At 34.6% G+C, this 25,517-nt stretch overlaps 3 protein-coding genes, 1 long non-coding RNA gene and 1 pseudogene across 4 annotated transcripts; 4 read left to right on the forward strand and 1 right to left on the reverse strand.

Moving 5' to 3' along the window:
* Window positions 1-3,160: 3,160 nt before the first annotated feature.
* LOC133700182 (RPM1-interacting protein 4-like) lies at window positions 3,161-6,088 on the forward strand. Its single transcript, XM_062123725.1, has 4 exons — window positions 3,161-3,178; window positions 4,944-5,393; window positions 5,578-5,633; window positions 5,992-6,088. The coding sequence occupies exons 1-4, from the start codon at window positions 3,161-3,163 to the stop codon at window positions 6,086-6,088; spliced, it is 621 nt and encodes a 206-aa protein (XP_061979709.1).
* A 1,258-nt stretch (window positions 6,089-7,346) lies between these two features.
* Window positions 7,347-8,028, forward strand: LOC133700183 (agamous-like MADS-box protein AGL62). The gene has a single exon (XM_062123726.1). The coding sequence runs from the start codon at window positions 7,432-7,434 to the stop codon at window positions 8,026-8,028; it is 597 nt and encodes a 198-aa protein (XP_061979710.1). The 5' UTR covers window positions 7,347-7,431.
* A 1,174-nt stretch (window positions 8,029-9,202) lies between these two features.
* Window positions 9,203-10,964, forward strand: LOC133700184 (EH domain-containing protein 2-like; annotated as a pseudogene).
* Window positions 10,965-13,763: 2,799 nt separating this feature from the next.
* On the forward strand, window positions 13,764-14,462 carry LOC133698345 (uncharacterized). Its single transcript, XR_009843097.1, has 2 exons — window positions 13,764-14,063; window positions 14,161-14,462. It is a non-coding gene; the product is annotated as an uncharacterized LOC133698345 (long non-coding RNA).
* Window positions 14,463-14,526: 64 nt separating this feature from the next.
* Window positions 14,527-19,968, reverse strand: LOC133698344 (uncharacterized membrane protein At1g16860-like). Its single transcript, XM_062121232.1, has 4 exons — window positions 18,388-19,968; window positions 16,270-16,425; window positions 15,423-15,634; window positions 14,527-15,323 (listed from the first exon to the last, which is right to left on the reverse strand). Exons 1-4 carry the CDS (start codon window positions 19,102-19,104, stop codon window positions 15,131-15,133), a joined length of 1,278 nt encoding a protein of 425 aa, XP_061977216.1. The 5' UTR covers window positions 19,105-19,968; the 3' UTR covers window positions 14,527-15,130.
* Window positions 19,969-25,517: the final 5,549 nt, after the last annotated feature.

Consider the following 25,517-nt stretch of genomic DNA (forward strand, 5'->3'; position numbering starts at 1 on the left):
CATAAAAGGATAAAAAAAATGAGGTTGAGAAAAAGCATTAATTAAAGGAATAAAAATTTTCAATTGGAGGGTTTAATTGAATTAAAAACTAGCTTTAATAAAAGGAAAAAAATCAAAAGAATGAGGGTCAAACTAAAAAAAATAAAGCAACATAAAACTTGATTGAAGGACGAAATTGAAAGAAAAAAAAACTTCAACAAAAATGTGAATGAAAAAATTAAAAATTTTAAAAAATAAGGATTGAAATGAAAAACCAAAATATGAGAAATTACAATTGAAGGACTAAATTGAAAAGAATAAAAACTTCTATAAATGGAAAAGAAACGAAATAAGAAATTAATAGAATGAGGACTGAAATTGAAAAGTAAGAAACAAAGAGGATAATGGTGTATATTACCTATCAGGAGAGAGAAAAGAAGGGGAAAAATTCAAAAGACCATTATCAACAATCCAACCACCGTCAGCTGCCACAAGCTACTTCAAATGAAAGAGGACACGACGACGCATATAGGAAAATGATGAAAGGCCAATTAGGTCCATTGGTTGACATCACACGTGTCATTTGAATAACATGGGTACCACCCACGTGTTGAGCACGCTCCAACAACTTTAGACATTAAAAAATTTAGGAAAAATATGAAAATACCAAAATACCCCCACAGCCCGACAATTATACAAAATACCCATATGAAAGTAAAAACAAAATACCCCAAAATACTAAGCTTATGTTTTGTCTCTTTCAAGGTTAAAGATATAATTGCACTGTATATTAAAATTCAAAAATCTAAACTAGAAGAAAATGTGTATTTTTACTTTTAAGAAGCTTATGCAAAGTCAAGAAAGTTTTTAGTCAACAATTTTATATTTTATTATTTTTAGGGGTAAAATAATATTTTTACTGTAAAAAAAATAAAAAAAAAGGTGAACACCCCCACCCAAAAGGCTTAATTTCTTTGGACCAAAGGATACAAAGATAATTTTACTACAGCTTAAAACATATTTTACTGTAGATTGGGGTACAGTAAACAAAGCAATTTATTTTTTTAGATAATAATAATACAATGATTGAGTTTCAAGTTTTATTAATATTATTATTATTTAGTTATGGTCTATTTCAATCAACTTGCCCAAAAAAAACAAAGTGTACTATTGAGTTTTCAGTGATTGTTTTTGGTTTATGATTCATTTATTGATTTTAGCTAGCCTCGATTGTGTGGATAAGTACACCGCTGATGCTATGCCCCAAGCCACTACTCCTTTTTTCTTCTGTTTTTGTTTTAGCATACCAGTCTCCCCTTGAATCTATGAATGAACCCTTTCAATAATACAACTGAGAAAAGAGGACCGAAAAGAAACTTTCTAAGCTTGGCCTTTACATTAGGACATGTGGCGCTGCCGATCAAATCGATTTTTCCCTTATTACTTGGTAAAATACAGAAGCTTTCACAGTAAGTGTTATAATCCATGTCGGCATCTGCCACTGTTCGTTCATGTATTTGTTGTCATTGTGTACATACATCGAATCTGTGACAGGTTGGATATTCTTTAGTATCTAGAACTCAAAAGATCACAAGAAAGGAGAAGACTTGCAACCATATCATATAGATGATGATCATAATGCCCCTTTTCAGTTGTGATTTTCCTGGGAACGTGTAGTTGACAGCTTGATCCAAGATTTTCTTTTCTGGGGTGGGGGGTCATAGATTTAAATCCCAAGATCATCCCGCAATTAATTATAAGCTTAATTCAACAGTCAATGTAAAAATACAACACAGCTTTTTGGCAGAATAAAGCAATGGATATGAATATCCAAAATAAAATAAAACTGGTGGCAATAACTGGCTAGCCATATCAGCCCTGAGATTGTCAATCACACACTATATTTTATTCATGATGAAAAGAGAGTAGAAAGTTTAAGCCTTGCCTGATCACTGATCACACGCGCATATATGTGTTCACGCTCCCATGCAGTTACCTCCGCTATCAGATCCTGAATCTAGCAAATTCCCAAATGAGAAACAAAGCTCTCTGTTTTAGGTTTCTCTTGGTATCCCTCAAATGAGGTGAAGGACTGCAGTATTTATAGAAGTAAAGGGTATCCTTGATTAATCCTTGTTGGTTTTAATCCTCTCGTTAAGTCCTAGTTCATATTGATATCCACTTGGATAATTTCTCATGGTAGATGCAAAACAACATAATAATTAAGAGTTATAATGATAAATAAATAGAAAATGTTCCATTGAGCTTTGAAAATAAACCGCATTTGTACAAGTAAGATCCAAAACAAATTAGCTATAACTTCACATTGTTGTTGTGTCTGGAAAAAACAAAATAACTGCTGTCTGATCCCAATGTGAGTTCCCTCATAAATGCTGCTTTGAAAATTTGAAGGAAGTTGTGAGAATTGAGAGCTGCAAAGATTGCAGAAGCTTGTAGAAGTGCTCTAGATTTGAGGGCTGAAAGTAGACTTTACTTAGTTGCCAACATTGTAGTCTTAACTGAATGCTAACCCTTCAGTTTTCCTTTTCCTTTTGTATTTCCACCTCATCCATCAGGTGAGAAATGCAGTGTAACAAATTCACAGCAACGAAATATTCTTGCTGTAAAAAACCGATATTCTTCCCAATCCCAGCTGATATATCGAAGAGTGTTTTCTTACAGTGAATTGGAAATGAAACCACCTTGAGTTGATGGAAGCTCGATCAGCTTCCAAGCTTCATAAATGAAGGGAGAATTGGAGGTGGCACATCTAATTGGAAGCAATACAATAGTCTAGGATTCAGCAGAGCAAACATCTGTGTGTGTATCTTATATATCTCTGTGTGTGTGTATTTTTAAGAAGTTCGACTCATGGAAAATTCAAGAGGGTATTTGAATTTCCATTTTAATGATTGTTTCCTTTGTTTTCAAATCCTGTCTTCTCATGTTATTGTTATCTTATATATCTCTGTGTGTGTGTATTTTTAGTTTTAATCCAATGCTACACTTTCTAGTTTATTCTTCTAAGCAAACATCTCTACTTGTTAATCAAAAGGAGGTTGGATCCTACACACACCATGGAGAAGAACAAATTAATGTGAAGATAAATTAAATTCATAAAAAAAAGAAGAAGAAGCAAAGAGACATAGTTGTTCACCTGTCACAGTCGACTTGGGGTTCGATGGGCACAGGTAAAGAGGTAATGGGACTTTGTACAAACGAGGAAGTTAAATTAATGCCTGAAATTAATTTGTTAAACCTAAGTGTATTCGTGGGCATGGAGATTAATTCAAAATAATTTTGTTTTAAAAGAAAAAAAAAATCAATCACGTTGGTTTGGCGTGGAAGAAGTAAAATTGCCAAGTTTATTTGGGCATAGGGATCAACGCCATGTGAATTGGACACAGCGTCACCATCCCATGATGAGAATATCCAAGCCCCCCAATTTATTAAAATTGAATGCCTGCCCTTTTCTTCTACACTAAGGATTTTAGTAGTTATCATTTCAATTTCTTATAATGTTTTCACGTTAATTAATATATGAATAATGTTTGACTTCAATAGTGTTTTGTCTTAATTTAACACTTCAATAGGGCCAACATTGTAAGCAAGAGCTGCACTCTTTGAGCATTTACAGAGGTCCCTACGGTCTCAATCTCTAGATTTTCCTATCCTTCCTAATACCCTCTTTCATCACAATCTCTAACATCCATTATCTTTATAAAACAAACATGTTCATTACAGGACTCTTGTAATAGTTTTTTTTCCCCGAGAGAAAAAAAATAAAAACTCTTTTGGTAGTCCTAGAAAGATTGCCAAATTTAAAAACATTTTTCCCGTTTTGTAAGAAAGTCTAGCACAATATGTAGAAACATTACTTGTTGCAAGGATGAGGACAAAAGACATTGATTCAAAGCAAATGATGGACAAGATCCTGTATTTCTTGAAGGATGCCGCCTCAATTTTTTACCGGCTTAGGTGTTTCCATATGTCTTCTCATTGGCTCTGTCAACTTTGTAAGAATCGAATTACTGTGTCAAACTTTGCCATCACAGCAGGTTCATTCCTAGGCATTTCCTGGACTTCTTCAACTTAAATGCCTCCAAGCTAAACTCGTTATCATTCTTGTCCTTTCCTTCTCCAGTGCTTCGTCTCTCAACCACTTTGAATCATCTGATCCATCAATGTCTGTAAGTGATTTTCCAACTAAAATATAGTATTTGGTTTCTTTCTTCATGACCACCCCTTTTTTTTTATGTTTTAATGATGTTTCTCAGTATTGGGATCTTCTTTTCACAGTCCTACATGATGTAATATGTTTCATCAGTCCAGGTTTTAAGCATCTTAGTAAGCCCTTTTTGCAGCAGGTTTAGTTTTCTGATAAAACTTGTACCATGTTGAATAATCTTAGCTTGAAATGGTATTTCGTAATAAGATGATTTAGTTGTCAGCAACCACTCCCTCCATAATCTATACTATGTTCAAATGAAGTAAAGCTGTTCCACTCACTCACTTGGCACTCTAGGCTATACTATGCTATGTCTTGGTGATTTGATGCTTGAAAAATATTGATTCAAGTAAAAATTCCTGTAATGGATTTTAAATGGTTTTGATAATAGATTTGATGAGGCATATATATATATATATTGCACGTGTTAAACTTGGATTCTTCGTAGTTGTTTATCTTTTTTGTTTCTTTCAATTCAAACTATTAGAGGGAAGAAATGATGATAGCTTTCCGAACAATAAACAATTACCAACCCAGGCCAGGAGCTGGCCTAAAAAAATCTTCATCCATCGATTCCTTACAGCCCTAACAGGCTTCCAATCTTCATGTATAACAATCTGTTGTGTTAGTTTGTAGTCTGTAAGTATTTGCATACATTAGTCCACGGTCGTAACGAGATTGAAATCAAGAATTTGCTCAACATTTCCCCTTTCTTTCCCATGATTTTCTGTCACAGCAACGGTCCCATGTCCCAAAGTTCGGCGGCTGGGATAAAGATAATGTGCCATACACTGCCTATTTTGATAACGCACGGAAAGGGAAATCCGGCGTGAGGATGAACCCAAATGATCCGGAGGAGAATCCAGAGGCCTTCATGTATGCTAGTGGGGGCATGGAAGATGATGTTGATTTTGCTTCCGGAGCCTTTGAGGGAACTAACTCAGAGAAACAGAACATTGAGGGACTCAAAGGGCACAATGCACATTCGATGAGCCCTTCTGACCATCGAAAGAATGCAAGGCACAATAACCTGACATCAGAATCAGGAAGTGAGAAAAGTAGTTCTGACCATTCACTGTTGCAGGCTCAGAAGACTGGTTTGGCTGTTGAGGGAAATAAAGCCTTGTCTTCATCACGACATTCTAGACAGAGAAGTGGAAGTACTCATCCATTTGATCATGAGGGTGTAAGTCTTCTGATAGCATCCTAATATTTGTAGAATTCCCTCTAACCTGAAATTTTAAAGACCTCAGCAGCAGAACCAATAGCCATCATTACTCTTTTCTTCCTTTAGACATTTTCATACTGCAAGCAGTCGTTCTGCTACCGCAACTTTGATTTAATTTTCTTAAGTTAAATGGGGATGGCAGCATCACAGGGCAGCATCAATTCCCAAATTTGGAGCATGGGATGAAACAGACCCCAGGTCAGGGGAAGGCTTTACTGTGATTTTCAACAGAGTGAAAGAAGAAAAACAAATTGCATCCACCACATTTCCTTCTGTGCCAACCCAACCAGTAAGTCTAAGAAACAAGGGAAATTCTTCCTCTCGATCAAAGGTAATTAAGGTGTTGGCTAATTCACTTCATACGATCAACTTCATAACCATAACATATTAAATATTCTGCAGCATGCAGCAGATGTTCTAGTTATTGGAGAGAATTTTCTAAGACAATTTCAAGTCTAAAAGCTCTTAACAACTTATAAACTTCAATATTCTCCTCTGCTATGCTTCCACTTTGACCTGTCTCATTTATGAAAACAATACTACTATGATCATGCAGTTCTGTTGCTGTTGCTTTCCGAGGGGGGAATGAGCGACTAGATGGCTACTTCAGCTTCTTACAACCTTGCTTAAGAGCAGAAGATCATGTCGTTTGATGCAATGCATATATCAATGGTTTCCCACAATTAGTGCCCAAGGATTCTGTGATTTAAGATTTTACTCTTTGCATTACATTTTTGTTTGTTATTAATACGGTAAAGGGAAGAGAAATCTTGGATTTAGCTCATTTTTCATGTGGTTGCTTGTCAAGCTTTTCTTCCTAGTATTATAGTCCCTAAATGAATATAAGGAAAGAATTTCCTACAGTTTAAGCCTTCATTTAATTGTTTTTTTCTGGAGAGAAAATTGGTTTGAATTCTGAGGGATAGTCTACCAAAAACCACAAGGTTATAATATGTGGCTGTCTCTTTGCTGGATTTTCCAATCTGGTTTTGGGTCGTCCTTGTTGCAGCGATGTTATTGGCTCATTTGTTTTGCTCAAATGCCAACCAAATCCTTTGGGGACCAGTAGGCAGGCTCGTGAGTCTACCTAGCTATCTGTAGCTAGTTGCGGTCTTGAAATAAAATATTAAAGATGGTCGAGACAGATAAAAATATGTTAAATTTATTTAAAAATTGTTGTGTAAACATATTTATTTTATATATAAAAAAGCCTAAAATAAAAAACCAACGAGCTTGAGCCTAGCCTAGTTTGAACTAAGATCGAATCTAGACCAGGCTCTTCTTATTCGATACATTCAAGACCTAATGGGCTAAAGTTGCTACCCAACCCATGCACATGTATGTTCCCAAAGATGTCCTGGAAATCATCCATGGAGGGCCATGTGTTGGCTCTTATAATTTCTGATACACACACACACATGTGGTTTTTGGAGAAAAAAATCTGTAATTATGCGCACATATAATCCTACAAATCAAGCACTTGTTTTTTTTAAAAAAAAAAATTGATTCAAAAGAGAAATTGAAAACTCTCAGCTAACATTGAATTGAAAAGAAATAGAAACTTTAACATGTTAGATACTCAATCTTTTCTATATATAGATTAATATACAATAATAAATATAAATATTATAATACGAGAGGAGTTCTATAATATATATATATATATATATATATATATATATATTTTCTAAATATAAAACAAAGAGAGTGAAATTGAGAGTTTTCTGCTAAAAACTTTCAAATTTTGACAGAAGTAGAAAAGGAAATAATCTTTCTTAATAATTAAAAAAGATAACAAGATACTCATCATAAGCTTATAAAATTAATTAACTTTCTTTATATATATATATATATATATATATATATTGCTGCCTTCATGAATAAAGCTCTAGCATTAACCCCGTAAGAAAATTTATTGCTTTTTAATTCCTTCTCTAGAAAATTAACAAGGGAAAACCTAAACCCTAATCGCTTCCAAGCTAATTAATCAAAGGTCATGGCCACCAAAGTGATCAAGAAGCAAAGCCTAGGCCGCCAAAAGATCGAGATCAAGAAAATAGAAAACAAAAGCTCCCTAGAAGTTACTTTCACAAAGCGTCGCAAAGGTCTTTTTAACAAGGCTAGTGAGCTCTGCGTCCTAACCGGAGCTGAGGCAGCAGTTATAGCATTCTCTCCGGGCAAGAAGGCCTTCGCCTTTGGTTTTCCCTCTGTGGACACCGTTATAGACCGCTATATGAGCGAAAATACAGAAGAGGGAAGATCAGTGAATACAAGTGCTAGTCATCATCGAGTGGTCCAGGAGAGCAGGAAGCAATATGCAGAGGCCCTTGCGAAGAAGGAGGAGGAAAAGAAGCGAGTGGAGACGATGAAAGAAGGTGGGAACGTTGGGTTTGGACGGGATAGGTTTTGGTGGGATCTAAGTATAGAAGACATGGGATTGGAGGAGCTTGAGCGGTATGTGGCTTCAATGGAAGAGCTTAAGAAGAATGTTGGAATTAGGGTTGATGAGTTGGAGAAGGCAAGCAACTCTCCATCCAGATTCTTGGATTTGGACTCCGGCCTCAACGCAAAGGGTATTGATAGATATATATGAGAGTATCTGCATGAATTAATTGCATCTGCCTAGTTCTTACGTTTTACTAGCTAGCTGCTAGCTAGTCTTCGTGGCTACATGCATGGATTTGGAGGTGTACGTACGCAGTATTATCCTTGTAACCCTCCTCCATCTATAATTAAATAGTGATAATTAAATATTTAATTTATCAAACAGGCGCATGCTTCCATCCAAGACGACATCAAATTAAAACAAGCCTTGATATGTCTTGACCATTTCAACATCAGACCATAATAAGTATTTTAAAAATTTATTTTTCTTCACTTCACTCACTAGTACTTGTGTAAGACTAAAATTTATAATAATTTTATACCAAGATTAATTATTATGATATATTGGTTTTTATTTTAATAAAAACACTTGACAAACACTTGTAAATTAAACAGAATATTTAACTGATAACGAATGAATCAGGGAGTGACATTGTTTAATGTTTGAAACTCGTATATATGAGATATATAACGGGTAGATATATTGAGATTTCCTTTATAAAAAAAATAAATCGAAAATGGCCCGTTAGCCAGTTATGTTTTTGTTGCTAACGTTATATAGTTCTTAATTTTCATTCTTAAATAAGAATGAAAATTAAGAACTATATAACGTTAGCAACAAAAAAACATAACTGGCTAGCTAGCTAGTTAGGCCTGTCTTCACTTGTAAATCAAAGTGAAGACAGGCCTAACTAGCCAGTTATGTTTTTTTGTTGCTAACGTTATATAGTTCTTAATTTTCATTCTTATTTACTTCCCTTGAAACGAGAGACAGAGGGATCATAGTTTATGCTTGTGTTGCACCTCCTGAAATTGATTAAATTAAATTAAAAGAGGGATCGAAAGAGATGGAGGGGAGATGCAGTCACTTGTTCATATTCAAAAGAGTATGAAAGGTATTATATTAAAGAATAATATAAATTATATTTTAAAATTTTATATAATAGTTTAAGATTTTGGATTGAAATAGTTTTTTTAATATAATATTAAAGTTTTGATAATGGTTGTAAATTTAAATTTTATTTTTTTTATTTAATAAAATTTAAATATAAAATAATAATGTTGTTTTTCATTCACATGCCAGCCGCCATCGATGGAAGGCATTGATGACTTACTAGCTGTAAGCTGTGTACTTTATCTCGTTTTCTTATGCTGGGGTCATTTCTAAATATTTCCCTCTATTTTCTCCGGAAAAATAAGAGTTCAACATTTGAAATTAATGGTAAGTAATTCCCCAGCTTCGGTTTTATAGGCTGCCCTGATCGTTAGTTAGATTGGGTCAGTATTCCATGCAGCTACGACTATCAACAGGCTCTCCGCAATCAGGTCCAAAATCATCAATTAGAAAGGTGAGCCTCATCTACCAATGTACCGTCATAATTCATTAAAAAAGAAGAAGAAGAAGAAGAAGAAGAGAAGAAGAAGAAACCCTGACCTCTGTTCTTGGTTGCCAACCTCTTTCTTGTCGAAAGATTGTAAGTTACACTGCTTAGGGATTATGGATACTTGTATAGAAATTCTGTTATGACTGATCATACTTCAACTGCTTAATCTATAATTTGTGGCTGCAATAGTTTTGCACTAGCTAGATTCTTGTTCCTAGCAACTCGTCCCTTGATGAAATGATCGTGTCTTTGATTTGCTTTTTTGATGATCTCCCTTTCTTGCCTTCTTTGTTTTTCTTCAGATGCCGCTCAATTCAGTTACATCGATAATTGATGGCTTGACAAGATTGTATAGAGAAAAGCTAAAGCCATTGGAAGTTACATATCGTTTTAATGATTTTGTTTCCCCTTTATTGGTGAGTGTTTGCGCATACATTTTATATCATTTATTATTACTGAATCTTTCAACTTTGATAGTTCTACGTAATTTGATTGTTTATTCTCTTTGCCTTGGCTATAAATCAACTGTTATCATAGCATCTTGACACCTACATACACACATCTTGCAAGACTCTTGTGTGCGTCATGTTGCTTTATTATCTGCACTATATATGGGGTGCAGCTTTATTTGGTCAGCATTACCAAAACAAAGATAATTGGATTAAACTAGTTGTTCGTAACATCTTGCAAGACTCTTGTCTGCGTCATGTTGATTTTGGTTGCTTGTTTCTCATTTTTTTTTATTGGCCGGAGCTCACATTGGACCGGAGCCGACAACTGACAGATTTGTTGCTGTAATGGTATAAACATTTTCATGCTCTTGTTTTATTTTGAAAGCATTTATATCTTTTTACATTCATGGCTTTTGCATTTTGTAACATCTATCAAGCTCATACCAATACACCAAAAGCCTCCAAGTAACCAATCATTTGAGTTGCTAACAGATCTTGTGACTTGATGATAATCATTAATTATGATTACCTCATTTTATTTTCATGATGGATGTTCAGTTTGTTTTATCATTGTTTCCACTTGCTCATAGTCTTCTTAACTTCAGTCTGCATCTGACGAAAGAAGCATACCTGGGAACACTGCTGCTGTTCAGGCAGATATGCCATTTAGGGGCTTAACAAGTTTTGGAGGAGCATTCTTATCAAAGTTTGAGTGTGCTCAAATGCCTCATCCAGTAAGTTTACGTTTGCATTTAATTTTTCTCAGCTGTTATGATCTACTCTCTACTCTGTTATTTATTACCGTTCCTGCTGTCGATGCACATGCAGCTGCTAGATGAAATCACAATTATTGACACTCTTGGGGGGTTCTCTCTGGAGAAAAGCAACGAGCACGAAGGAGTTATGATTTTACTGGTGTTATATCATGGTTTGCAGAAAAAGGTGATCTGATTCTCTTTTGTTTGATCCTTATAAACTTGATATCAGTGATGAGTTTAGGCGAGTAATTGCATCTTTACGAGCCAATGATGGCAAAATACGTACGTGTTGTGTTGAACAAGGCTGTCCAAGTCAATACCCAACAGGTTAGATGCTTGTTTTCTCCTACTTTCACTTTTAAAAACTGAGTTCAACAGGGCCATGTAACCTGCTTATCTGTTGACATCATTTTATAGTTGATGAGAGTTATGGGGCACTAATGTGGTCGCTTGGAAAAGTTCTGAATACTCCTGAAGTTTCTCGTGTTTATATTGTGTATATGCCCTTTCTGATCTTTCATGCATTATTTGCTCTTAAAGTGTTAACCTCTCCTTAGACTGCCATGCTGCCCCCTTGACCATTTCATTTGCTGCTGCCTATTCTTCTCTCGTTATATTCATCTGATTAATTTCTATCATTTTACTGCAAGATTTTCCTTTCATATATGTTTGATTTCTGTCGATTGTGGAACTTATATCTACATGGTCGACCCTAGATGTTCTACTTGTTCAAATCCAATGTCATTTAAGAGATCCTGGCATTATTTGCCACTGTAGATTCTAAATCTATTAGTCTTTTGTTTTTCTTGCAGCTCATTCAATGACAAACCTATTGATGAAGAAACTGCCAGCCCAATGTTCTGTGATCTTTTTGAAGAAGAACAGAATGACCTTCTCATGGACTTGCTTGATATTCCTAAGAAAGCTTGTGATCGTCGAGTATGTTCACCATTTTGTGGTTTTCTGCTTATCCTGACATGCATATCCGTATGTGATTCTCATTTTTGTGCATGTGTCTAATGAGCACCTGTGTGTTTCTATAATGCATGCTTTGTATATCTGTATATATCTAATTCCTGGGCAGTTATAGTTTTATTGAAACTACTAGCTAGTTAATGGTGAGATGGTATCTGCATCCTCCAGATCAATGAGCATGCCTACATATATAATTAGCCATCTCAAGGAGATGCCTTCTCTAATGGGCAAGACTGAGACTCAAAAACGCCTTATCAATAATCTTGAAGATGAATTTGCAAATTCAGAAGTGAAACAGAGTGGTGTGATGAAGGCAGAAGGGTGTTCGTTGCAAGAAGTGCTGTGGTAATTAACGCGTACTTGTCTTATGTAAATATATTTTATTACATGCTTGTTAACATAACATTTGGAGCTTTGCTGAAAAGCTTGCTTGGATTTTAAGCATGATTGCCAGTTTTTGAAAGGGATGATGATGCGTTGCAGAAATTTTGGATTTCTTATTCATTCATTGTTTTGATTGATTGTTGTGCTTTCCTTGCAATCACCGTTTTGTCTATCCTTAATTCTAGGCCGGTGACGAGCAACGCAAGAGGGTGTTAAAAAAAAATTAATTTTTTTTTAAAAAATTATATCATCTCATCTCATGAACTTTCAAAATATGTTTTAAAACTAATCAAAATAAATAATATTTCATAATATTTATTATAATATAAAAACTCAAACTTTAACTAAAACCGTATAATAGTATTCGAGCATTTTAATAAATGAGTTCAACTAATTTAATGGAGGAAAAACATTTAATATATATTATAAATATTTATAAGTTATAAATCATAAATTGTGATATAACAATAATAATATAAGAACTCAAATAGGTGTGTATGTACATATTAAGCATATTAATATATAATAGTAGAATCATATTAGATAACAGATATCAACTGAAACCTTAAAGTTCTGATAACAAACAAGATTTGCAACCTCAATAATATACGAGGTTTGCAACCTCGGTCACTATGGAAGGATAGTATACAGACTATTAAGTATACATAGACTAACTATTCTTTATTAGTATAAAGTTTTTAACAAGTATCCTAGTATCCAGACATAACAAATATTCTCACATATATGTATATCAAAGCAAACAAATAATATACCGAATAAAATTAAATCAATAAAATGCGAATATAAATTTAATAAACTTATGAGTGCTCAGAAAAAAAAATCAACATATATAGATATTTAAAAAAGTCATGTGTAATCATCATATAATCAATATATATAAATTAAAAGATAAAAAATTAATCTAGTTGAAAATATTATTTTCATTTTTAGTGTGTTCAAATGTGTTTTTCTCTTTCACGGTCCATCTCTCTATCAAAACTCATTTGACATTATAAAAATCTTGATCTCTCTCTAGGCTATTGGCTTTGTTATCGCCACTGAAAAGAAAAACATAACATTTTATTTTTGTATTTGAGATTATGTATAAGTATATTTTAAAAATGTATAATTTGACTTAAAAAATATCAAATTAATGTTTTTTAGTTTTTTTTTCCAATGATTTTTATGCTGAAGTAAAAAATAAAATAAAAAATATTTTAATATATTTTTAAATAAAAAAATACTCTTAGAAAATACTTTGTAGTTACAAGAGTAGGTTCATTTTAATACTGATAATATGTTTAAAAAAACAATCTTATAATATTGTAAAAATATATTGATTTGTGTACAATAAATTTTATATGCTTCATAGAGGTAAATCATCCGTAGATAGTAGTACCATACTAAAGTTTAGAATTAATGGAAAAATAAAATGTAAATTAAGTTAATATTGTTCCTTAAAATAGGTGTTGCCTCTATGATCACAAATTTATAAATACTATCATTTCAACCATGTATGTTTACTTAAGTAGCAAATCATGACAGGAGCTAATTATCACCATTCCTGAAGTTCTTTGATGGCAGTGGCGAAAGTCTCATGTAAGCACAGGGGGTGGAAGCAAAACAAAATAGTAAGAGGATCAAAGTATGATAAAATTAAGAATAGAAGGGCCAATAATCTGACACCAGCAAGTGTCGTTGACTCGTTGTCAGAAACAGTATCGATGTCAAAGCAAGCAAGCAAGTCGTTTGTACGATGTTTCAAATGAACAGAAAGGCATAGACATGCTACGGTGTGTATCACATTACAGAACAGAAGGTGGCATCCTCATCCATCCATAATATTGGGGCTTACCAAGGTATTGTCCGCTTGTGTTCTTCCATTTATGTCTGAAATATGATGATGAACTTGAAGCTGTTACCCTTATCTGAAAGACTGTAGGTGCTTGTGTAGACACACCATGCTTTTGTTCTGGTCATTTTTGTGCATAATACACTCGTGCGAAGTGTATGGCTCCTGGGATTGTACCAACACACCTTGCTGATTTCATTACAAGCAATAAGACGATTGTAAGTTCAGATTTCTGTCTTCGAGTTGTTTGAATAATTTAAAAAAGGAACAGTCGCTGACATGTCCTGGACTGGACTGGATTGTTAATTGTTGCAGAGGAAGATTGAGGATCAGGCCTTGCTCAACAGGCTTGGTACCACGGACGACATGGTCTCTGCAGTTGCCCTTTCGGCATCCGATGATGCTTCTTACATAACAAGAGAAACTTTGGTGGTTGCCGGAGGGATGCCGTCCAGACTAAGTTCCCTATCTTAAAGTTTTACTCTCGTAAGAAACATATTTTAGTTTTTCAGTGCCAGCTTAAACCTGATAGATAAGAAAATTTTACGATGATGCTCAAACTCACAGGGTAATTGCCCCTTGAATATAATATACGCGCCTCTACGCTACAGAGCCAACAGGATGTTAACGTAGATGCCATTTTCACAATACAAGCAAATAGGCAATACAAGGCCCTAATCGTACACAAAAAAAATAAATTAAATTAAATTAAACAATCCCAAAAAAAAAAAACCGCAAACACAAACACAAAGAATGTGGTTGTGTGCGGTGCATGGCGCACCTCACCGAAAGCATGAATTTCATGCTTTTCAAGAGGTGCGTCCCTATTAAACAAACATACATGAAAACCTCTATAATTTATAAGAGGAACCCAAATACAATTACAGTGCATTTGCTAGATTATAGTTCAGAAGAAGGCAACAATTCCATACCCCGTAGCGCGGCTCTGTACTTATGTACACAAATCAGCCAATATCAAAATGCTTAGCGCTACCACCCTACAACATTTCTCACCATCTTCCGTTGGGTGTTCTTTTTCCCCATTGCATACTACTCTCCATCCACAGCACATATAAATTAGACTATGCTTGACTACTACATGCTCATGGTTCTTCCATCTCTGCGACTTCTGTGCCATTTACATGCTCCTTTAAAACCTTAAAGGAAGGTAAGTACAGAGTGGTTTGGAGGGTGCTTGATCATTGCCTTGCTTGGCACCCTTCAAATATTTACTAGTGAAATCCAGTTCAAAAGAAAACTTTGATTAAGATGAACAGCTAAATACCTACACGGGAACCACGTCACCATTTTGATTATCATCGCATGTCAAAACAAGGCCTTCAACATAGGTTGGGAGGAGGCATCGGAACCACTGACAACCTGTTGAGAGAGGCTCTTGGTGGGGGACAATCATCAGCACGTTATCGTGTCGCCGAACAACACCCATCACGCTTACAGTGCTCCCTTCTTTGATATACCTGGATGCAAACATATCTCAGAAGTATCCCAACCAAGAAAACTCACTAGAACTGCCAAATCAAGGAATCAGTTCGTAAAACCCTTTTCTTAAGCCATACCCTTCTTTGAGACGCATGATCCTGTCATCGCTTGAAAGGTTGCGATCAGCTAACCAGCGTAAAAAGCTGGAAGACAAGTCCATGTTCTCCTTTTTCACGTCCACTACTGTAGCTTCCCTGACAAATGGAGCAACCTTGGCTCCATAGCCTGCCTTTACTAGTGCTCTTAGTCCAGATTGGAAATCTGATATGTAAAAATCAGCAACAAACTTCTGTTCACCAGAAGCAACGCGTCATAACAAATGCTGAATTAGAGGCTTTCTCAAAAAAAAAAAAAAACCTTAGCTACAGTAAATAATGCACACAATTAAGCTATCGTTGCATTATGAGACACCAAAGATAGTATTCCCAGTTTTCAATAATCATAGGGAGTCAAGTTATGTTTTTTCATTAATGGCACACCAATTAGAACTATCTGCATTTTCTGGTTTCTTAAATAGCTATGTACTAATTAAGACATTCAGTGGCCCAATCAAATGAAGAACTCCTTGTGCATATTACCTTATCGTCATGCATGTGTTTACAAACTTAAGGCATTCAGTGAAACATGAAGTACAGGTAAATATTGACTTCCAATTTCATATAAACTTGCCCAGAACCTGATTTTTATTCCCTAATCAGTAACTTACATTTCCTCGGTCAGCTCCACGCGGCCATGCCTCAGTATAGGAACATAATTTAAGTGTCAGGTGCTTTGTTTATTGCTCAAACGTTCCTAGGCATTTAAGTAAATTTAACTCTGTGCTATCGTTTACTAAAACCCAAGTGCCATGAGCTGAAGCTGAATCATCATTTGCTAACTGTTTTTCACATCAATATTTTCACAAATCAACGTGAGCAAACTCACCTCTGAATGTCTGGATCCCCATGAGAAAAAGCGATGCTTTGAATGGGCAGACTTTCCACCCAACCCTCTAAATTCATACAACTCTGTTGAAACATATACACATCTGTGTACCTTCTGGTAAGATGACTCCAAAGGTATACTGCCACAGGTGACAACCTACATAAAAAGATAAACCAGACACAATATTGTGACATAATATAGCAAGAATAAAGTACAAATTTGAAGCAAGTGCTAAAAATGGTAGCTTAAACTGTGAAACAACATTTAAGGCTTTTCAAATTTGTACAATGTTGCCCCCTCAAAAATATTTTATATTTTGACACTAGCCGTTTGTTTTGTTCAACTTTCTTAAACCCCTTTTCATCTTTTAATTTTGGCATCCTAAATTTTACATTCAAGCTGCGCATTGCATCACTGCAATAATAAATGTAAACTCTCAGGATGTGATACTCTACAAAAAATGGAGGCCATAGAATAAGGGATGACTGGTTTCTATAGCAACTAGTGAAGTTTGCACTGCCTTGGCCCTATTAAATCATTTAAGTTGTTCACCTAACAAAAGTCTACAGAGTGTACAAATAAACAAGGGCTTATTTCCACTTTCCACGTTGAAGCTAAGTCTCCAAGAATACCTTCAATGTTCAAGACACTAATAGGATTGATAGACAAGGCATCCATTTTGTCATCTTCACATGGCTTTAGTTCAAACAACAAAGAAGGAAATTATTCAATCAAGCCTCCACTATATTTGCATAGAAAGAGCTGGAGACCACTCAGTCCACCCCTGCCTATTTTTAAAAATGCCCTTGTAACTTCAACTCAGCAAATCTTTGTCATATTAAACAAATCTGTCGTACCATCTTGATCCCCTATTCCTGGTAATGAAAACTTTTTTTCCACAAGACTCTGCAACAGCCTCTAAGAGACTTCTCAGAGTAATTGTTTCTACACCACAGAAGTCCTTGGCATTTTTCCTCCTCATATTTCCATATAAACCAACTGACTTGCAGTAACATATACTCCAAAGACTATACAAGGGACTCAAGGTGAAGACTCAACCGCTCTTCTAGAGAAAGAATAAGAACCTCATATTAATTCTCGTAGCAAGTTTGGAAGTCATCTCACTTTTTTTTTTTATCCTTTAACCCTGACAGAAGCAAATTTTGGTTCCCTTCAATTCTAACTTTGCACATGCAACAACAAAAATCAACCATAACACCTGCATTTCCTCAACATTTGTTGTTATGTGAATTTAAAACCTCCAAGAAATTTCCTTAACTCACCGACAAATTTGACTCTCCACCAAAAATGTAAATTCCTAGAGTGGCATGTAAAAATACAATCACTTCGCAATAATTCATCAAGCAAACTATGACATCTTTCAGGATTCTATACGTTAGCCCCTAAAGAAGTAGACTATGGTCCACTCACCACCCCAACATACATGCAAGAAATAACTCGTAATAGCTTAGATGGCTCAACTCCACCCATCAAGTAGACCAAAATTTCCTCTTTGGTGAATGCCCAGAAAACAACTCCAGACTAGTTACCTGGATAATGCAACCAGGCCAAAAAGGGTTCTATAACACCCAAATAATATTGCAAGTTTGCATCTACATCCAGAAAGATGAGTCCTTTGATTGATACACAAGACCTCTAAAATCCTCCGGCTAAAAAAAATAAAAAAACCTTTCTACAAAATTATTATGTTCAATGAAATTTAACACATAATCCTTTGGAACACACCACCAAATCAACCCTTTATATATAAGATTCAAGTTCCCATCCACAATCTGTTCCATAAATCTCTCATTTTGGTAGTTTTCAGTTTTCTTTCCATCGCTGCCTTTCTTCATCACCAACCATTGAAATGAAATTCAATAATGACAAATTCCGTATCTATGATAAATCTTACAAGTTTAGAAAATACCACGAAAATAGACCTAATGAACGCCAGAATTGACCAGAAGATAATAAAACAATAATGGACGGTATGGTAATTTTTTGGCATTAGTTTAATTGATACTCTTACCATAATTAGCACTAAACACAGAGATTGAGAAACACATATAGTAATAAATAAACAATAGTAGTAGTAAAGAGAGACATTGAGATTACCCCAGTAACCTTGACATACTGTCCATCAATGGCTCCTCTAAGCTCAGTATCAGGGTATCTCCTAACAAACCCTAACAACACTCTCCTTCCCCATGCATAATTCCAAATCAACCCCACAATCAAAGGCACCAAAACAGCCCCAACAGCCAGTAAGATCACAGCTTTTTTAACTGCAACCATCAAAAAAGCCCCAACAAGCAACCCCATCACCACCACTACCATCACCACCCACACCACTGGCCTTGAAACCCTAAACCCCACCTTCACATCACCAGCCAAGCTAGTCACTGCTGACCCATAAAGTGCCTTGCTTGATCCGGATCCTGTACCCGAACCGACAGCGCTGTTGTCAAGCTGGCCCGATCTTCTTTGTGGGCCAGAGCCCAATGGGCCGGAACCAAGTGGACCTGAGGTGAAGAGCCCTGTCGGTAGGACAACGTTCAACGGACCTGAAGAATTTCTAATAGGACCAGAAGAAGAGTTTCTGATGGATCCACTTGAAGAAGTAGAAGCACGTGAAGGTGGTGCCTTTGGTGGTTCAACCACTGCTGGGATGTCAAACATTTTGCCTAACTCGCCGGATTTCTTAATGTCACCGCCTGTGTAAGGCACTGCGCGTGCAGCCATGGTGGGTTGTTTCTCTTTTTGTTGCTGTTCAGGTCGACCAGACACGAACAACCCGTTTTTGAGCTGGTGAGACTGAATTCGGGTACCCATTGGCTTAAAGTTTGAGACTTTACAGGGTATTTGGAAGACAGAGTGATGGGGTTAGTAGTTACTTGGTGATGGTGGTCGAGAAGTGTGTGTTTTGGTGATGGGAGCGAGCGAGAGAGAGGGTGTAGAGGAGGGTGTAAAATGACTAGAAAGGGTCTGGGAAATGTGATAATGATGTCTTTGTGTGTTGAGAATGGGACTATTGACTCTTTTTCATTCTTTTTGTGTGCTGTTGAGGTTTCAATTAGTAGTAGTATGGGCGGTATAATACAGTATGGTAATGGGACTATATAGGTTTTTCCTCTTTTTGAAGAAAGGGGTGTGGGAACTTGAAGGGATGATTCGATGTCACGAGCCTGATTGTGCTTACAATTGGCTGAGTTATTTGACCATTTTATCCATGCATATAGTGACAGTGGAGAAAAGTGGACTCCTCCTTTTTTATACTTGCATCACCATGCTAATGCTTCTTTTGCATGGACTCCCAGACGAAGGGCCTGGGTGTGGAAAAGGAGGATGAGCACAGTAAAGCTGCTGCAGCAATGAGAGCTGATCAGATTTTCCTTTCTCTAATCTTTTTTCTCTTATTTATTGTTGGTCGAGTTTGCTCAATGTTTAGGTTACAGTGGAAAAGTTTCTACCAAATTGAACCGAGTAGCTTTCTATATATCGACTCCCTCCATTCTTTTTCTGCCTTCCCTTTTTTGGCAATGGCTCCATTCATCTCATTTATAGCTTGTAGTTGCAAGTGTTTTTGCTCCTGCCTTCCCAAACTAAGTGGCGTTAAACTCATCTTATATATCGTTCATACAGCCCTATGGAAAAGCAACATCTCTTTGGGAGTTACCCCATGAGAATGGATCTTGATTGCAAATGGATGGCTACGGACGTGCGGTTCTTTAGTTGAGCTGTAAATGAGCAGGCTAGCTACCAGTAGTAGTGTGTAGGAGTGCAGTGAATTGTGGATTTGCGAGGGCAGAGGAACGTGTCCATGGCATTGGACTGGTGTACCCACGAAGCGATTTCTATCCATAGAGCGAAAGCTCCTTATCATCATCTGTCATCGTCAGGGTGCCGAGGACATGGTCCTACAAGGAATTAGTTGTTTGTTAGATAATAGGTCCTACATTGTAGATCTGCTTCCCAGAAGATCTTGTACATTTTGTATCATTTCCTGTGCAATTTGATTAGGCATATTCAACGGTTAGGATAAATCCAATCACAATCAGAAAGCCAAAAGAAATTAATTTTGGAAGGTGAAGTGGGTCCAGTAAAACCTTGCAAAATACCACCGAGTATTCATCCATCCATCCATTCATTCATTCATTGACAGGGGTGTAAGGTTTTCTTTTACTGTTTGTTTTTTAAAATAGTTTTTTTAAAAAATATTAAATTAATTTTTTATATTTTTAATGTCAATATATAAAAACACTAAAAAAAATCAATTTAACACCTTTTAAAATCCAAAATATTTTTAGAAAACATCTTAAAATATAAATAGAAGTTAAACATATAGATCTACCTCATCACTAAATTCTATAACATTAACAGTAACATTTTCAATCAATTAGTTAATGCAAAGGGCTTCAATTTTCGAAAGTAGGAATATCATCGAAAGGGGGGAAAGAAAATCAGAAATTTGTTAGCAGACAATAGGTTAATGTCTGGAGATGACAAGGTTGTTAAAAATCAAGATGTAGTTACTCTCTACGGCCGGCAGTAGAATTTATTGCAGGATGGTGGTAGTTCTTCAAGCTACACATGGTGGGAATGTGGCGATGTTGGAAGATTGCAATTCAACCACGTCGGTGGTGATGGAGATGGCAGGCAGCTTCAATGGCTGTCAAAGTTGGACGAATATATCCTTGTTGTGGAGACAGTTTAAAGAATCATTCTGCTGACAGAATCCTAGGGGTATTAAACTAACTGCTATCTATTGATCAAAAAAAGAAAATCAGAAACAATTAAGAAGAACAGGGAGGGTGGCTGAGTGCCCTTTTATCTACGTGATTTGCTGCATTTTTCAAGCTAAATTACATCATGTTTTATGTTTTTTTTTGGCTTGAAATGGTGTTTTGTTCCGGTAGACAAGCCAAGTGAAAATTAAACTGTATTGCTTGAAAATACACTTAATTATAACATGGCGTGAAATTCTTTACCCAGCGGAGAGGAAAAGGAACCAGAAGAGCAAGAGAAGTGAGTTGATAATTTAGGGGAATTTTGATGTGAGCATAGTGATTTGATTAATTCTTCATATAAAAATGGGAAATGGTTGGAGTTAGGTTATATAAAAATACACTTAACTACCGGCCGGGTTAATTTTTTACCAGCATTAAAAAAAATATTCATGTGATATCAACGATTTAAAATAAAGAAAAAAAATCTAAAATTTTTATAATTGAAAGAGATTACACAAAAAATCATGAATCAGGTATCTTATATTTACTTTCACACAATTAAATTAATTTAATTTAATTAAAAAATAAAATTTATTTTTAAAAAGTTAGATTCAACAAAGGTTGGAGAAAAAAATCGAGCTAACCCTTATTACTTTCAAAACCACAAAAAAAATCCATGGAAAGCGAATAAACAAAAATAACAGAATGTTGGTGGAAGAGCCAACCGGAGTAAACTTTGCAAATCCAAGTTAATCTCTCAAACCCGTAATCTGTAAAATTGTAGACCTTGGCTAAATAAAAAAGCTCAACACCGGTCAAATTAAATTATGGAAGATGAATCAATACATTATATTTAATTACGAAAACAAAATTTCTTTTAAAGAATTAAATATAACAAAAACCTAAAAAAACCCGACGCACCTTTATTATTTTAAAAAAAATCTCATAGAAAGTGAATAAAAAGAATGTTGGAGGATGAAATCGCAAAAAAAAAATGCTTAAAAAAGAAGAAGAAAACCAAGCAAGGCCGAGAAAAACTTGTAAAGTTGGGTTAAATTGTCAAACCTATAATCTATTAAATTCTTGACTTGGACTCAACTCAGAAGCTCAACACTTGAAAAAATAAATGTTGGAGGATGAAATCAAATAATTTTAAATCAAAATTCCTTTAGAAAAACTAAATTTAACAAAGACCTGAAAAACAAAAACCAAAGCAACCTAAGCTATTTTCAAGATGACTAAAAAATCTCATAGAAAGTGAAAAAAAATAACAAAATGCCGAAAAAAGAGCTTAATAATCTTTTAAACCCGCAACCCGTTAAATTTAAGACTTGAACTCAACTAAAAATACTAAACACCAGGCTAATTAAATATTGGAGGATGAAATAATCAATCTTAAAAAAATCTTGCAAGGAAAAAAATATAACAATAAAAAAAGATTAGATTTCATAAGAAAAAACTCAAGAGTGATGAAATTATTAAAAAAAACCATTGCAAAAATCATTTAAAATAAAATAAATTGTAATAAAAAAATATGAATCAAATCTGGCTTGTGAGAATATTTATTGGAGATGAAATTAAAAAATCATAACTTCATAAATTATTCTAAATAAACAAAATTGTAACAAAGAGAATATAGACGAAATCTTTAGGACAACCTTAGGGGTTGATTTAAATTTTTTTCAAGGCTAGGATGAAAATTGAGTAAAAGGGAAAAAGAAAAAAAAAACAAAAGGCTACACACGTGTATACCGGCGAGTGTTACTTGTACATGGAGGGGACATCGAGGTGCTTTGGTTGTTGCCTTGGAAGCGTGGTTTTGACCAATATATGGTGTTGCACACGCCATGGTGTTGCACACGCCATTTGAACTCGTTGGATATTGTTAATGCGCTTCTAAACCTTTTGTTTTTTTTTTTGCTTATTTACGAAACTACCTTATTGTCTCTAATAATACCTAATAACTATCAAATAATCAAATGTAAAGACAAAATAACCCCTCCATCAAAGGCAAAGTTGTTTACATTCTAAGGGCAATGATATAATTTAATTTTTAAAAAATTAAGTCAATGACGAAAAATCCTCTTGACCAAAGGCTTAATGTTTTTTTGTTGTCAAGGGTAATAAGGTAATTACATTGTATAATACAAAAAAACAATTTAACCCTATTCTTTTTTGTAATGACTAATAGATCTTATGAAAAAAAAAACTCCCTGCTCTTAAAACAAAGTCGATTGATTTTTCCAATCAATAGCCATATCGTAGTTTCACTATGCAATTTGCATAGTAAAACACTATATTCTTTTAACTTTTGTTATAATAGACCAAAGTAGAAGAATTAGGTTAGACGTGACCTAACTTGCTTGATATGAACTAAGTGAGTGTTCGAGAGTGTAGTAGAAATTATTTTTCAAAGTATTTTTATTTAAAAATACATCAAAATAATATGTGTGTTTAGAATTGTGGTGCGATATGCTTTCAAATATAATTTTTGTTTGAAAATATATCAAGATAATTTTTTTACATATATTTTTTTTTAATATCAACATATTAAAATCATCAAACAACACTAAAAAAATATTAATTTGATATTTTTTCAAGATAAATATTCTTTTTAAAAAAATTCAGAAACAAAAGTTCAAACAACTTCTAATATAACTCGGGCCAGCTCCTATGGTTGCAACCAGCATAGATTGACGCAATTAGGAAAACTCCATCTCTCTCCCGATTAATTTGTTCTGTGTTGGATAGAAAGTGCAGGGCCCATCGATCTCTAATTAAGATGGTGATTTTTACCTTTGAAAATCATGTACAAACTCTTGTCCATGTCGTTTCATTTTCGTGTTCTGTCCAAGAAGGTAGCATTTCGTTTTACAAAAGGATTCTTTGTTTTCTAGCTTCCTTCCACGCACCTCCTCCTCCTCCTCCTCCTCTGATAATTACGTTAGCCTTATATATATACCATCTTTGCATCTTTTCTTGTCCCCGGCCCCTTGATTCATAAATGATGAGAGGGAATAATTAAGGGCTTCATTTTCTATGTAAACTTGTGCTACTAATAACCAGAGGAAATAGACATAAACATTGTAGAGCAAATTAGTTTGATGATGATATTCTTTCTTATCATTAAAGTTTAAAACTCTAAAACTCCGATTTTTATGAATTTTTTATCTCATAATCTATTTTTAATCACAAGATTAGCGAAATTAAGACAAAAAAATATTTGTTTCCAAGAGCTTGAGTTGGAGGTAAAGAAAGAAATCATTCAATTTGTGAGTCTTCGATGTGTTTAATTAGTAACGTTTTTAAAAATATTTTTCAAATTATTTTTCATTTAAAAAAATATCAAATTAATGTTTTTTTAGGTGTTATATGATGTAATAATGTTAAAAATTAAAATAAATTCAAAAAATATATTTTAATATATTTTTAATTAAGATATATATATTTTGAAAACATCATAGCATTGTATTACTAAACAGACACCAAGTCTCTTGGTTAATATTTTATTTATAAAAGTATTCTAAAATTTATTTTTAATATATTCTCTCACTCACGAGGAGGAAAAAAGGGTAATAATTGTTGCATGGCATAACCCAATTTATCAAAACTTGATTGCGGGGAGGTAGGCTCATTTTGTGGAAGATGGTCTCCACCTCACGTTATGAAAAATCAAGTCTTATTCCTCTTCCGATCGAGAGATGCTGGGATTTCTCGATTCAGAGCCAGGACCACCCTCTCTCTATATATACATACACACACGTATAAAAATAAATGATGTATTTACAAGAACTGGGGTCACTTTCTCCTTGATTTAGAAGAGATAATTTGATTAATATATATATATATATATATATATATATATATATATATATATATATATTAAGTGTTCGTTATCAAGATCCTGTCAAGGAAACATAAGACTTGGAGATTTATATATATGCCCTTTTATTGTAGGTAGTCAATAATAAGATTGTGTGTGAGAGAGACCTTTTCAATTAATTGTTGTTTTTAGAATTCTAATTCAGTAATAATTCTTTGTTAAAAAAACTATAATTTATATATATATATATATATATATATATATATATTTAAATTTATGTTTTAAAACCGCAACCATCATAAAAACTAACTACCGTAATACAAAAGAAATCTGTAGTTTTCTTGTAGTAGATTTGTATTGCTATGTAATTGTATCTCTCTCTCTCTCTCTCTCTCTCTCTCTCTCTCTCAAGGTGCTCTTGTTTCTCTCCACTATCCCTTTTAATGGCACCAGATTCTTTTCTATACTTCCTTTTGTGCTTAGCCATTTTTGCCAAACAAAACTATCACATTATTGGTTCTCTACCGTGATCATATATGTTGTCATTTGCAAATCTCATTTGCAACCCTCCATTTAATTAGCGATAGCTAGCTTTTTATGTGGGGCTTTGCTGTTTGTGTTCTTGTGCTGTTAATTAGGGATTACACTCAAAGGCAAATATAACCGCAATCTCTCCAGTACCAAACGGGATTTTA

The sequence above is a fragment of the Populus nigra genome, chromosome 7 (assembly GCF_951802175.1).
Source record: "Populus nigra chromosome 7, ddPopNigr1.1, whole genome shotgun sequence".
Taxonomy (NCBI): Eukaryota; Viridiplantae; Streptophyta; class Magnoliopsida; order Malpighiales; family Salicaceae; genus Populus; species Populus nigra.

What these genes read in the sequence shown, in the direction of transcription:
- LOC133700182 (XM_062123725.1), top strand. An exon ending in ATCCATTTGATCATGAGGGT is followed by an intron (nt 5,394 to 5,577) that starts GTAAGTCTTCTG and finishes TGGGGATGGCAG; the next exon opens with CATCACAGGGCAGCATCAAT. An exon ending in TGGGATGAAACAGACCCCAG is followed by an intron (nt 5,634 to 5,991) that starts GTCAGGGGAAGG and finishes ATGATCATGCAG; the next exon opens with TTCTGTTGCTGTTGCTTTCC.
- LOC133700183 (XM_062123726.1), top strand. Translation starts at nt 7,432, where the DNA reads ATGGCCACCAAAGTGATCAAGAAGCAAAGCCTAGGCCGCCAAAAGATC.
- LOC133698344 (XM_062121232.1), bottom strand. Translation starts at nt 19,104, where the DNA reads ATGGGTACCCGAATTCAGTCTCACCAGCTCAAAAACGGGTTGTTCGTG. An exon ending in GGGGATCCAGACATTCAGAG is followed by an intron (nt 15,635 to 16,269) that starts GTGAGTTTGCTC and finishes TCTGGTGAACAG; the next exon opens with AAGTTTGTTGCTGATTTTTA. An exon ending in ATCATGCGTCTCAAAGAAGG is followed by an intron (nt 15,324 to 15,422) that starts GTATGGCTTAAG and finishes GTTTGCATCCAG; the next exon opens with GTATATCAAAGAAGGGAGCA.